The following is a 14,754-nucleotide window of genomic DNA, read 5'->3' on the forward strand; positions in this document are numbered from 1 at the left end:
GTGTGAACTTTCATAATTATTTTGTCATACCCCATTTGTGCACGCTAACTTAACTTTTTAGTTAGCGTAGACAAATGGGGGGTGACAAAATAATTATGAAAGTGTGAACTTTTAATTCTACACATTTTTTAGTATGGAGAAATTTCTACAAACTTTTATTTCTATATACTTTAACACACAAAAAAATGTGACAAAATTGTTAATTTGTTCGCACTCCATTAAAAGCGTGAACAATTAATACAATATTGTCACCTTCAAAAAGATGGCGCCTGGTATCCCGACCATATTTTTGGTAACCCGACCAGACTATTAATGACAGGGGAGCCGCTTTTACTCTACCAGATTTACCATTACAGACAGGGGGCCCACACTATTTTAGAGGGATATGGTCGAGATACTAAAAATGTTGGTCGGGATGCACCAGCCGAAAAAGATGCATGGAGTAACTCTGTATAAACAGTACTAATTATTAAAATCCGTAAGTGGTTCTAGAATGTTATTATCGAAAGTTTCAATCTAATGTAGACAAGTTAAAATCCAATTTAAACAAGTTTAATATCAACAAAATTATATCAGTTTCTAAAAAACAACTCAATTCAATAAATATTCACTCAATAAATATTTCAAGCTATAATTTTAGACTTGAGAGCTTGATTTTGATAGCAAAACTCGTGCTCGAATTTTTAACTTTAACATGCATTTTTAATTACTCCTTATAATTGGGCGGTTATTATACAAGTACAAAAAGATTATATAATTCAATAAAAATTCAAAACACACACGCACACACACCATCAACCCATGTCTCACTCAATGGAGACTCAGACTCAAGGTACGGCTTCCTTAACACAGTATTTCTTCAATCTTCTATATCTATAACGTATATGTATATTATATATGTATATATATATATAGCGTGTGTATGTGTGTAGCTAGTTATGTAATTTGTTGTTATTTCTCAGTTTCTGTACAGATTTTGATATATCATTGGCATAGAAATAGGAGATTTGAACATTTGATGACTTATCAGTATGTTGCACACAAGTTGTTTGATGAAATGCTTCAACGAAACTTTATATCTAGTATTTAGTAAATCGGAACCTTACTATCAAGGATTTCTGTTTTCGATCACGTATTCTTCGGTTGCTTGAGTAATTATTACAATATGTATATATATATATATACATATATATTATGTATGTATATATATACATATATATTATATATATATGTATGTATGTATCTGTGTGTGTAGCTAGTTATGAAATCAGCTGTTGTTTCTCAGTTTCTGTACAATTTTTGATTTATCATTGGCATAGAAATAGGAGAATTGAACATTTCTAGACTTATCAGTATGTTGTACACTAGTTGTTTGATGGAATGCTTTAACGAAACTTTATCTCTAGTATTTAGTACAGTATCTTCTTGCTATTTTGATAACTAAGCGAATATTTAAATCGGAACCTTACTATCAAGGATTTCTGTTTTTGGTCAGAAGTTACGTATTGTTCGGTTGCTTCAGTAATTATCAGAATTTTCGTAAAATAAACTAATGCTAAAAGTGGTTTATATGTGTATATAGGGTGCAGTTTTCATTAAAGTCGTATTGGTTTTGCTTCAAGGAATCATTCGCTAGTTAGTTGTTTTACGTACATTTGATTGTAGTTTCACGATTGCTTAATAATTAGCAATGAGTTTATTTTACTTGTTTACTCGTAATTAAGATACTAATTAAGCTTACATCCCATTATCACACTTGATGATGACCTGCCCTGTTCTTTCGATATGTTGTAGTGTTGTACTGCAGTAGCATATCCATCTTGGTTATCTTGTCTAGACGCAATTAGGATTGGTGTTTTTAGGCTTTAGCCTTGCTTTACCTATTTTACAAATGATAAAATGCCTGAAACACACGCACATGTGTGTGTGTGTGTGTATATATAATATATTAATATGAAAGTTATTGATTTACTATCATTACTGAGTCTATGTTTTACCAATAAGGTTTCCTTTAAAAATCCCCTAAATTATGGCTTATAGTATGTATTACTTGCTCAGATTCATCAGCTATGGTTACGGGAATGCAAATCAGTGAGGGAATGCAAATCAGTGAGGGGCAGGTTGCCATTACCATTAGACATGAGACATCATCTCCTTGCTCTACTGTGAAACAAGAGTATGTTCGTTCACTTTTAAGGTTTTATTTTGATTTTTAACGTTAACTCAATGACAAAACCTGCCATGATGTTAGCTCCATATGTAGTTCGAGTTGGATTAGCTTTGGATTTAGGGGGTCAATAACTATTAACAATAGGCTCTGTTTGCATTTTGTGTTTCAGATTTCTCGTCTACTTTTTCTTCTTGTATGTGATGGCACTTCCGTTCATGGATCTACTAACAGTACTCAGGGTTCAAATCATAAACCAAAGTCAATCTCCTTTTGAAGTTAATGGTGTGTTTATGATCATAGCTGTTGTTTCGTTATCTGTGGTTACACTCACCACCCTGTTTATGGTTTCTACAAGCTACTATATCCAAATCACATCAATCAGGGATATCCATTACTCGATCCTTAAAGCTATCAGCTGCTTCTTTGCAATTCTTGCTCCTTTCTCTCTTGTGATGGTGTTAAGTGTTCCGCGTATCCACAACTGGATTGGTTATACACTGATATGTGTATTCCTTGGAATAATAATTGCATTTTATTTCATCTTTGGAAGTACTATATCTCGTGCGGAGGCTGCTCTACTAGAGGGAAATAATAACCATGAGTTTCCCAAGATATATTACAATGGACTTCTTGTACCCATCTCCCTTGTGTTGGTCCTTTTCGTCCCCAAAAATCTCAACTGGATTGTAATTGCAGTGACACAGTTGTTCTTTTGGATCGCAATGGTATATATATTCACTCGCCTTTGGCTACGTGTCTTCATCAAAACAACTTTGAAGCATCGTCAAGTGAATCCAACAATACAAGAGCAACAACCATCTGTGAGTATTTGACTCCTACATACATATACATGATATATATGTATGTACACACACACACACACACACACATATATATGACTCCTTTACCGTTTTTATGTACACACACACACACACACATATATATATATTTGTGTGTGTGTGAGAGGGTTCTATACCTAGCTTAGGTACATGACAACCACACCCTCACTTTTCCCTGCATATATGTATATGTATTACTTACAGTTTTTATCTGATTATATATTGATTCAAGTATTTGACTGTTCTAGATCCATAATGTTTCTTTTATTTGAGTCATTATAAGATGTCTTGGCATCCTAATCAGAGATGGATTGGTGACCCAACTGGTGTTAACATAGCATTTTTGTTTTCGATATATATAGATATAAGGATTAAAGATAGTAACTTGACATTTATCTTCTTTTTTTTTTTTTTTTTGGGGGGGGGGGGGGGGGGGGGGTACAGGGTTAACCTGGTGATTTTATAACACAATATACCTTTCAGTACAAGTAATGTGACTGGTTGTCACATTAGTTTATATATGGCATACCATATGCTTACATGCTAATCAGCTAACCAAAGGGAACCAATTACAACCTATCTAATCTAGACCTCTTCGCAAAGCTGCAATGACGAACATCACCAAACTGTGACATGGAATATGGAAGTCACCAAGGGGTCTTCTTTGGTAATTTCTTGTATCTGATGTTGAGAGCCATGAATTCGAACATTCCTTGTCATTTTCGAAAGATTCCAGTTTGTCTATTGCAGGCACCGTCTTTGAACTTCATTGTTAAGACACGCATTCCAACTGTGTTCACAATCAGGTCTTGCAGTTTGTTTTCATTTCTCATTTCATTTGTAAACAAGTGTGTATTCCGTACTTGCCAAGCGAAATTTGTAGCAGCTGCCACCAATAGTCTTCCAGTCACACTTTCTGAGGAGCCTTTTTTGGATACAGGCAATAACCAAACGACAATGTCTTCCCATTTTTCTGAAACGTGTTGCATGTTCACAAAAGGCTTAATCAGCTACCAAACCTGTACAGAGAAATTAAACTCAAAGAAAAGGTGATTATGCGAGTCAGATCATGTCTTACATACTGGACAACACCTCAGATTCAGGTTAACTGAACCACCAACGTCATAGGGCCACATTCGGTCTTGGGTCTTCAATTTTTTTTTTTAAGTACTAACCATAGATGAAAGGCATGTCTCATGTCTGGGAATGCAGTGAGGAAACCAGACAAGACTTACCAAGGAACATTAACCTGTTTGTACCTTATTGTGTCCCACACACTACTAGCTGTAACACTAACACACACTCAACTCCATTGGAGACATGCCAAGCAAACTTGACATTTATCTTATATTCTTATTTAACCTATATTGTTTTGTCTTTTTTTGTTATATTATTATTATATTATCATCCTTATTATTGTTATTACTATAACTATTACAACATTAACTTCATGGAATGGATAAATTGTTAGACAAAGGATGTTCCTTAATATGCAAATTCTGATTAATTCATATTCATTAAATTTTAAGTTTAAACTCGTGTTTCTTGTTATCACAGGTTCATGTGGTTCTGTGAAGGGTATAATTCGTAGTGTTTGCTATTTTGGACATAATCAATGCTGACAACAACTTGTACATCCAACAATACTATGGTTTGAGCTAGCTTTTGATTCGGGTCAGAAACCTGAAGCTTTTTCTGGAGGTTCTTAAAACTGAAAACATGCCTTGTAACACATTGAGGGTTTTCTGTTTGATCTTAGTACCACCTTGGTGTTTGATACATTTCCTTTTGCATGAGCTTAATCCGAATAACTATATACCTGCTGGAATATATTGTTTTACTGTATATGTTAATTCCTCGGTTCCTCATGTTTGTTAATTTTCATTGCCTTCACAAGTGTTGGCTTTATATGCTGCAGCTCTTGAGAGCTTTAACATTAGTGATAGCCAATTTAACCATTTAACTTGAGGTTATGCGTAATATGTAACGGGTAAACTAGATAAGTTTACAGGAAATTACGGGTTGAAGTTGGTTGATGTGTAGAAAGCTTTTTAGCATTACTTGATAAGTTTAGAGGAAATTACGGGTTGAAATTGTTTGATGTGTAGAAAGCTTTTTAGCATTATCTTAAGCTGTGACACAAAATCACTTGATATGATCTTGACGTCGGCAATCAAAATGATACATGGCCATCTCCGCTGTTGGAGTATATTGACAGGATCTGTACGTACCAAACTCACTGTCTTTTAAACTCCTCCTTAGTTCCTTAGAAAGTGTCATCATCCTACAAAAACAAGCCATTATGGATAATTTGCTATACATATTTGAAAGTGACTCCAAGTAGAAATGTGGTATAATGAAGGATCAACATAGTGAGCTTAAATAAGGTAGTGGAATATAGTCAGAGTATTCATGTGCAAAAGCTACATGATGCCCTTATCTAAGTAAATGCCACAAAACACCTGCATATAAGAGAAAAAATGGCTGCCCTTAACAGAACCAGGTGGAATTCATAAACCTTACCATGTTTATGTTTGTACTGTATAATTTGAACAATTACCATCACCGATATTTTGAACAATGGACTATGATGAAGGGTCTTTAAAATGATATCTTCATCTCTAACATATTAGTACAACTAATTCATGGGATTTTTGGTTTTTGTTGTATTCGCGAGAAACAAGTTATCACTAGGATTAACCTGTGAGCTAGTGCTCGTGTTAAATCTTGGAAGTATTGATATATATTGATAGCATCCACACAAAGTTTTGGTAGCCAAGTTAGAACCACACAGAAAACCTATTCAGAGCTTATGATTTTGACTATAACTTCAACAAATCTCTCATAGTTTGTGTTTTGTTGAGTTGTTAGCCACAAGAAATTCCACAATAGTTGTCTTGACTATTAAAAACATGAGATTTAACCATGTCTGACTTTTTTATAGATGAAAAAAAAGCTGCATTCTAATTTCTAGTACCAAAGCACGATTACACCTCGAATCCTTTATTTTCATGGAATATATTGTTTGTGTTATATTCGTATGTTGATAGATTGAGACAAATAAACCTGATGCATTTGTCGAAGCATAGTTTAAGTTACCGCTTTACAAAGGTAGCAACACATACCTTTAAAGTAAAGCGTAGCTAGCAAGAAGCCTTATGAGCTATGTACCACTAGTTCTGCTGTCAATGGCATGGTGTTGGTAGCAAGTTGGGTATTAACGGGTCTCATTTAAAGTATTCCAAATGGATAATATATCTACCTAAATCATATGCCTAATAACCCTAATCATATTATGATAGACATGTGAAATAATCTGAAATTAGGAAATAAACTTAGTAACATCCACATGTCAAATTCATGAGGTTCAAGGTTGATTTTTGGGCATATAAATTAGGTTTGACATATATCACTTCTATCTGACAAAATTACATTCAGGTCACGTTTGTTTAACAGAATTTGATGGAATCTGATGGAATTGGAATTGAATTTCATTCCTTAGTGCATTTGGTTGTTCAAAGAACTACGGAATCTCATTCCGTAGGAATGTAAACATTTCATTCCTTAGTGCGTTTGACATATAAACATTCCATCATTTGATGGAATCTCCATTCCTTGGATATGGAGGAAGGAATGAAATTCCTTCCGTCACTTGAATTCTCAAAAAATCAAAAACATTCCATCAAATTATATTGCTTTAGATTCCAATTTCTTCGAAAGATTCCATTCATTCCAAAAACATTTTGTGAACCAAACGCGCCCTCAGTATCAACACCAACTTTCTTCTTAAAAAAAGGTTGCCCAAAAACTCGATACAAATTGCAGTTTCGGTTCTACAACAGAAGAGAAGCAAAAACAAACTCGAATACTTCTGATACAGGATTACAATCATGATATCATCTTATCTTATTGATAGATTGGAGGCTACATCCTGACTTCTATACCTTCCTTCAACAGATGCTCTTTTACTGACTGAATGGGTACCTATTGGACAAACAAGTTTTTGAGTTGTAATGTTGTATAAAATATAATTTAACTCAACAGCCAATGTAGCTTGCTGCCTTGATATAACTTTCTTCTCGAACAAGCACACGCATTGCATGTGGGTCATATGTGCAGGATACAAAGAACTAGCTAATACGTAAAACGGTTTAGTGCAAAAATATGGATCAAATAAGTGAATAACACATAAAGGGTATTTATAGATGCTTACGAACTCCGGTATCATTTTATAGAATAGTTTTTTTGTTTTGATAAAGAAACGGTAGTAGAAGTTAATGCACGGAAAAAAAATCAAAAAAATTAACAATGGCAAACTTGCCGAGCACACCCAACCAAACGCCTATTAACCCATTCTTGAACCTGCCAATTTTGCTAAGATGATTGCTATAGGTGCGGTACCTCTTTTCTGTGAAAAATGCCAGCAGCAAGAGCTGCAGAAGCATTTGTCTGTTTGAAAACTTCAGAGAAGTGTTCAACAGTTCCTGCCCCACTACTCGCAATTACAGGAATACTGACAGCATCAGAAATAAGCTTTATTAGATCTATATCAAATCCCTTCCCTTGACCTGAAGAACCAACCATAACAATAGTTACTCATTCTGTTCCAGCAAAAAAAAAAAAAATTCCGAGTCCTTTCTTTAGCAAGACCCCAAAATATAACATATACCATCACAATCGATACAATTTAGCAATATTTCTCCAGCTCCCAACTCTTCAACAGCTTTGGCAAGCTCGTAAGCTCCAATTGGACGACCCTCTCGTCCACCATTCACCTATTTAAGTTGCCAAATACAATATAAATATATGTATTTCTCGGATGTCATATAAGTGAATATCCAATAAGAATGAAAAGAACTTACAGTGCATTGATACCAGGCATACTCTTCACCATTGGGTCCTGACAATAAAAAAACTACTAAGTTAACAAGATTCACATAACTTCACTATACACCAGGAAAATATCGGCACATAATATTAAGAGCATGAAAAGCAAAATACATTTACTTACCCAAGTTGCTTACTTCAACAGACTTGAATCCAACCTCAAACGGACTTGTCAGATATTGTCTACGAGGATCGATGCTTACAACCACCGCCTGAAAAATCGATAGTAAATCAGAACATATGTGCATGCAAAAGTAATAGGATATTTCTGAAGCTTGTGGCTACACAATCTAAAGAAAACAGAAAGTAAGCATTACATTTATAGATAAATAGAAAATTAAAAAGCGGGGGAAACGAGCACCTGATTCCCATAGACTCTAGATATTTGCTCTAAGCTGCTCTTCCCAGTTTTTACCTGCAAAAGACGACGCAAAGAAATATCAGATAAACAAAGTAAGTATAGAAGTCTCTAGATAAGTAATTAGTTTCCTACTCCTGTCTTTATATACTCTTCTGCAGCATAAACAGCATCACTTCCGATAGAAATCTTATCTGCACCAGACCTAAAATATTCTGAAGCTACTTCCAAACTAGAGTAGTACCTATCCAGATACATTTGTTTGTTAAAATAAGTTCATCATATTATCAATATATTACCACATCTGACAAAATAATGGTTCAGCTATATATATAGTAGCAAGTACCTGCCATTTCCGTCAGTGAAATCTCGGATACCACCACCAACCGTTAGTGGTACAAAAACATTCTCTGATGTTTTCTTCAAAATCTACCAAACAAACCAGTGAAACCACCAAAATATTAGAACAAATAGATGAATATAATTGGTCATTTGGTCATCTCCACCCATTACATACGTATAGCCGTATAGGTCAGCCACTCAGCCTGGGTAGTGTTTTATGACATCTCAATTCGCAAAACTAGTCAGATAGGTTGAAAGACCATCAGACTCGGTTTTTAATCCATATACATCCTAAATCATTTTTATCAATGATCTAAGATAAGACTGTAACAGCATTCTTTTTCTTAACATAACTAACACATTACTTATAAAATAAGTATAAGTTAACACATATTGATGGTGTGACGACTCAACCGATCCAGCCAAAAAATGAACTATTCCTTTTGACTCGTTGCCCAACCTGCTCCACCAGATAGCTTCCCTCCTTGAAGATATATTATCAGGTACCAAGGCTAAATTATCCACAACACATGCGAACATTAATATAGGTACAGCAGAACATACCTGCAACATTGGCAGATCACCCAGAGGGAAATCACGAAATCCGGTAATATTCAAGAAGCTAACCTGAAATGAAATGAGGTGTGTTAAAACCCACATATAATCAAATCTAATATTCAAGTGAAGAGCAGTACCTCATCAGCGCCATCCGTGTAATACTGTCCAGCAAGTTCAACTGGCTTGCCAAGGTTTCTCACCTATAAACGATAATAACTATTGATTGCATTTACTCGGCAAAAAGTCTATCCGAAAGATAAAAACCACACAGCAAAAAAAAGTATATGTTTTAATAATATTCAGAATACCTCATTCTCTTTTGTCTGCTCTCTAACATCATACTGATCTCCTTTGGTCACCACAAGATCACCACTATCATTTGTTCTCACATCAAGACAAGCAATTACCTACAATGCAATACTCCCAACCAGTTAACTATGCACCGTATTCATATTGTTTGCTCCCTAGAAAACACTACAACTCACCCTCTTTGCAAGCTTTTTTGCCTTCCCTTCAAATGGCTTCTGTCTTCACATTACGGTGTTAGATCGTTAATAGAAGGATGAAAGATATCAAATTTGAAATTCAAAAGCTTAAAGACTACCTTAGTCATGGAAGAGCTTGGTAACAAAAAATTCCGCAATATTGACAGACCAACATCTGAACATTTACATAGAGGTTACGTACAAGTGTCATAAAAGGTATCACTTTCCCAAAGAATGAAAAAATAAAAAAACTAAAGATCAACCGTTTATCATAAGTTTTGGGTAGGATGATTAAATGAGAAGTTGTGAACGAATTATATTAACAAACAAGTGAATCAATAAACACAAATCTAACCTCCACTTTTCTCTGGGTGAAATTGAACAGCATGTACATTTCCCCTTCTAATGGATGATATAAAGTCAACCCCATAGTTGCATATTGATGAAACCCATTCTTTATTTTCTTCTGACTACATATGAAACTCAGCAACTTAAAAAATTGATAGTGAAAAAAGCAAATTTAGAGGATGGGTGGAACAGGCAAACATACCGGAACAGCACGGTAAGAATGAACGAAGTATACATGGCGATTTGCAACGTCATCTAATATAACAGAATCCTTTTCAATCTGCAAAGCATTCCAGCCAATATGAGGCACCCTACAACCGTCGGAAGAATCAAAGCGTCCAACCACCCCAGGAATCAGACCAAGACCACTCACTGAGACAACAATTAATCAATTCTGTTAAAAACCAATAGAAATGATCATGATGATATTCTTATTCTTATCTTTAATATAACATTATCGCAAACATGAGCATGAAAGCCCATGCAAAAAAATCATTATAATAATCCTCGTTCTCCTGGTTTTCAGTTTTGCCAGACAGATATACAAAGATAGAAAATTTGTGATCATTGATTAATAACCATAACTCATGACTGCCTTTTATTTTTTATTTTTTTTCATAACTTCTTATGATACAAAAGGGCGCATCATGCTAAATGTACAAAATGACGCATCATGTTAGTGATATGTACAACATGTGATCAATACCATGTTTTATTTACACTTATCACTTTCTATGCTGCAAAAGAAACTATTCAAATCAAGAAAGAAAAATGTCAACTACAGAGATAATAGGAATAAGTTACATATATAACCTCATAAAAGCAAATTAACTAAGACATTGAATACTCACCGTGCCCATTTTCCGTGCTTGACTCAAAAAGTAGCTGCAGACCAAGACAAATTCCTAAAAAGGGGCGATCATTCTCAACGTAAGTACGAATTGCTTCTGCCATCCTAATACAATCAAAATGAAAACATGACAAACCCGATTCATATTATTTGGAACACAAAGCTGCTACTTACGCAACATTAAGGGCATAAAATAGATCTAATATAATGAGATGGCATGAGCTTATACAACTACAGTATCAGTATAGAGAGGAATATTACTTAGACATTAATTATACACTGAATTCACGTATAGGAAGCCTAAATAAAGACGATTACAGTGTACTAAATATAGAAATTACCCGTTCTGGTTTAACACATCCATCATTGCAGCAAATGCACCAACCCCTGGAAAAATAAGTCTCTTTGCATTTAAAATGTCCTCTGGTGTTTGAACCTGGAAAAGTATGACCGCTATTACCAATTGAACACATCTTACAGACTACAAATATAATACGAAATTGAACTAAATTTCCCCATATGAGTTTCCAGTTCATAATCTATTCTAACTTTGTTATATATACTATAGAATAACATACTACAATGGTCTTGCTTCTCCATCATTTATGTTGGACAACCGTAATTGTGATTACCCACATTTTAGATTTATAACTAAATATTCATCAAGTTCCATTATATTGAATATTGCATTTCTTCTTGATAAGGGGCATGAACAACTTCGGAAATATTGGGCGTTCTATATTTATATCCAACTTTACGCTAAACACTATCATATATATCCTACTTTAAGACTTCCTATTGTGTGTTTCAACTTTTGACTTTCGCCATTTAATGTATCTAACCTCTTATGACTTGTAAACCGGTGTCCGAATGAAGCATGTTTTGGCAATGCATTGAAATTTCGAAACATACAATAACAAGCTATAAATTAGGGAACAAATAATATCATTTCATGTAAAGTTTGATACATTTTACTCGAAAACCCCAAAAAACTTACGTCTTTGATATCGAGGCCTAAATAACGAATTGCATTTCTAATACTCTGAACATTTCCAGCTCCATAATCAAGTAGTGTCACAGCTACATATTCATTCATTCATTCATATAAAACAAAAAAAAAATTAAAAAACTTCATATCAATATCAAATATATATTATTTTATTTATTATATATATCTATATATAGTGATAAATCAGAATTAAGGTTTGGAGCGAACAGTTATCATCGCTGCTATTAGCGGATGTGCGGAATGATAATTTAGTTGCCGGGGAATTGAAATTGACGGTGTGGCGGAGTGGCTTCAGTTGCGGCCGCCGGGAAGTTAGCTGGCCGGAAAGTGCGGTGAACTGTGAGGAACTCAGCGTCGATGAATCCATAGTGTCCGAACAAACGCCGTTATCGCCGTTGCTGAGCTGCTTCTGTCAGCTTAAAGTAGTGGCGGCGGTTTTTGAATTAGTTGGGCCGAAAAGGTTGTAGTGAACCGGGTTTTAAGACTGTCTAGGGTTTTATCGGACCGGATTTTGGTGGGTAATTATATTTGGGCTAAACATTTTTTACAAATGGAAGCCCAGTAAGGTTCTCTATTAAAAACGAAGAAGTATGAAACAATTTGGCAAGGTTTCCTTTATGTTTTAACACTGTTGTATGGATTGTTTAATTAGAAATTAGATGGTCGTTTTTTAAAGGTGTGTTTAAAATTTTTGGTAGTATAAAATATAAATCCAGGTTTTGGTAATTGACAGTAAGCATTGGTTGTGAATTTTAAGATGAGGTCATGTCAAAACTTAGGTCGCGTTTGGTTCGCAGATTCTGATGGAATTTGATGGAATTGGAATTTAATTTTATTCCCTAGTGTGTTTGGTTGCTCAATGATGAAGGAATATCATTCCGTTGAAATGTCAATATTCCTTCATTTGACGGAATCTCCATTCTATGGGGATGGGGGAAGGAATCTCATTCCGTCTCTCACTTAAATCTTAAAAAAATAAAAAAACATTCCGTTAAATTTCATTCCATCAGATTCCAATTACTTCAACAGATTTCATTCCTTCTAAAAACATTACGTGAACCAAACGCGCCCTTATAGTTTTTGCTCATTTTATGGTTTTGTAATGATTTATGGAATTTTGTATAGTTGTATAGCATATATTTGTTGAGTACATATCTATAACATTCAAATGAGGTAAAAATATGTAGATATATAAATTGGACGCAACATTCTATATTTTATAAAAATTTCAACCTTGATAACATCCTACACTTCAAAAAACTACTTCTAAATACGAATCAATCACACCAAACAAAATCAAAACCAAGACTTCTTGTTGTATGAAAAAGATAATTACAAGCCAACCAGACTTCATAGTATATAGGTTGAGGTCATTGGAATGTCATACAACAAAAGCAAATAAAATCAATTTATTTTAGTAAAGAAAGTTGACCTCTACAAAACAATATTATAACAAAGCATGGGTAGCATGGAAGGTGCTCGAATTGGAACCCCATTTTGTCCCCAACAGCCCCATTTGCAACCAACAATTTTCAATACATACTACATATTCACCATACCCCATTTTCTTTCTCGAAAGGCGTGTATATATATTTCATAAAACCAGAGAAAATTATACTAGTCGGCAATCCCTTGAACATATATGAAATAGAAAAGTGGACACAGTGGACCCATAAAAACTAACTACTCACCATAACATAACTTTTGGCTTAAGGACAAAAACTTCAGAGTTAAACATCTTAATCACGAAATTTGAAGTTCTAAATGATTCTAAACTACAAAGTTTTGCTTGAGATGTCGATTGAATATAGAACATATAGTTGGTCATTATTCTATAAAGCATTAGAATCATGATCTGATAGTGATACCTAATGATTCCAATATCACGTCACTTAATACTAAAATTTTGCCTTCCCAATTTTACTTGACTTTGGTTTATTTGTCAAATTATAAAAACAAAAAAAAAAGTTTTATGAGTTAATATGAATCAATGTGAGATACTTGAAGGCATCCCATCGAACAAATAAGGTTTTATCGGACAAAGTTAGACGACATGTTAGTTGACAAACAACCAATGCTATAAATGACATATTAGACCATAACAGATGACATTGTATCAATGCTAGATTATTGTTACTCAAGTGTGAATAAAGAAACAATAAGATGTTAAAACTTAAAAGGCCATAAAGATACAATCTACATATTCAATAAAACTACTCATGAATCAATTATTAAAAAGAAAATGATTGATCCTCTAAATGTTTATCCTAAAGATCCTCTGTATTCCACTTAATTTCTCTCTTAATCTCTCCTTTGAATTTCCACATAACACTATCCAATAAATTAAGAGGATTTTTAGGCTAATGGTTCAGGAGGATTAATCATTTCCTTTAAATTAATATTTGGAACAATGTAATGTAGCATCGGCTCCTTCCATTGACTCACTTTAGCATATTGGAGTGAGCGTTGCATATTTGTTATTTTTTTTACTGAAACTCTCATCAGCTCCATCTATAAAAATTGGTACTACACCCTTTAAATTGGCTCCCTTTCCACACTTTTTGTTAAGTTTTTTGCTTAACATGTGATGGATTGTTATTGGCTAAAAAACTAGCCAAAATTTTTCAATTTGCCAAATATTTATACTACACCTTTGCTATTTAGCGGTTGATAGGGGTGTAAGAAATGAACCGGAAAACCGAAAAACCGGTCCGAACCGCGTGATCCGAAACCGGAAAAAATCGAAACCCGAAAAAACCGAAGTGTAACGGTTCGGTTACGGTTTTCAATATTCATTACCCGCGGTTAACCGAATCGAACCGAATTTTGATATATACCTACATATAATCATATATATGTATGTTTACACATATATGTATTCCATAAATACATCATTTACATATCTCTT

The 14,754-nt window shown here is 34.2% G+C and overlaps 2 protein-coding genes across 3 annotated transcripts; one reads left to right on the top strand and one right to left on the bottom strand.

Annotated features, from left to right (window-relative positions):
* The first annotated feature begins 652 nt into the window (after positions 1-652).
* Positions 653-4,788, top strand: LOC122579829. The gene is made up of 4 exons (XM_043752065.1): positions 653-832; positions 2,059-2,176; positions 2,340-2,991; positions 4,567-4,788. The coding sequence occupies exons 1-4, from the start codon at positions 802-804 to the stop codon at positions 4,582-4,584; spliced, it is 819 nt and encodes a 272-aa protein (XP_043608000.1). The 5' UTR covers positions 653-801; the 3' UTR covers positions 4,585-4,788.
* A 1,983-nt stretch (positions 4,789-6,771) lies between these two features.
* On the bottom strand, positions 6,772-12,275 carry LOC122611066 (imidazole glycerol phosphate synthase hisHF, chloroplastic). 2 transcript variants are annotated; one of them, XM_043784022.1, is made up of 19 exons: positions 12,054-12,275; positions 11,835-11,917; positions 11,179-11,273; positions 10,839-10,942; positions 10,190-10,359; positions 9,995-10,109; positions 9,759-9,814; positions 9,640-9,678; positions 9,463-9,561; positions 9,292-9,354; positions 9,161-9,223; positions 8,601-8,683; positions 8,390-8,498; positions 8,258-8,311; positions 8,021-8,108; positions 7,872-7,909; positions 7,679-7,784; positions 7,411-7,577; positions 6,772-6,993 (listed from the first exon to the last, which is right to left on the bottom strand). In XM_043784022.1, the coding sequence occupies exons 1-19, from the start codon at positions 12,211-12,213 to the stop codon at positions 6,934-6,936; spliced, it is 1,752 nt and encodes a 583-aa protein (XP_043639957.1). In that variant the 5' UTR covers positions 12,214-12,275; the 3' UTR covers positions 6,772-6,933. The 2 variants fall into 2 exon arrangements, with proteins under 2 accessions (XP_043639957.1, XP_043639958.1); XM_043784023.1 differs by lacking the exons at positions 11,835-11,917; positions 12,054-12,275 and adding an exon at positions 11,680-11,732.
* Positions 12,276-14,754: the final 2,479 nt, after the last annotated feature.

Source organism: Erigeron canadensis, chromosome 8, assembly GCF_010389155.1.
Source record: "Erigeron canadensis isolate Cc75 chromosome 8, C_canadensis_v1, whole genome shotgun sequence".
Lineage (NCBI taxonomy): Eukaryota > Viridiplantae > Streptophyta > Magnoliopsida > Asterales > Asteraceae > Erigeron > Erigeron canadensis.

Excerpts from the sequence above, each read along its gene's own strand:
- LOC122579829 (XM_043752065.1), top strand. The coding sequence starts at position 802 with ATGTCTCACTCAATGGAGACTCAGACTCAAG. Across the intron at positions 833-2,058 it reads AATGGAGACTCAGACTCAAG|ATTCATCAGCTATGGTTACG; the intron begins GTACGGCTTCCT and ends TTACTTGCTCAG. Across the intron at positions 2,177-2,339 it reads TGCTCTACTGTGAAACAAGA|ATTTCTCGTCTACTTTTTCT; the intron begins GTATGTTCGTTC and ends TTTGTGTTTCAG.
- LOC122611066 (XM_043784022.1), bottom strand. The coding sequence starts at position 12,213 with ATGGATTCATCGACGCTGAGTTCCTCACAGTTCACCGCACTTTCCGGC. Across the intron at positions 10,943-11,178 it reads GATGTGTTAAACCAGAACGG|GATGGCAGAAGCAATTCGTA; the intron begins GTAATTTCTATA and ends TGATTGTATTAG. Across the intron at positions 9,679-9,758 it reads CAAGCTCTTCCATGACTAAG|AAGCCATTTGAAGGGAAGGC; the intron begins GTAGTCTTTAAG and ends ATGTGAAGACAG.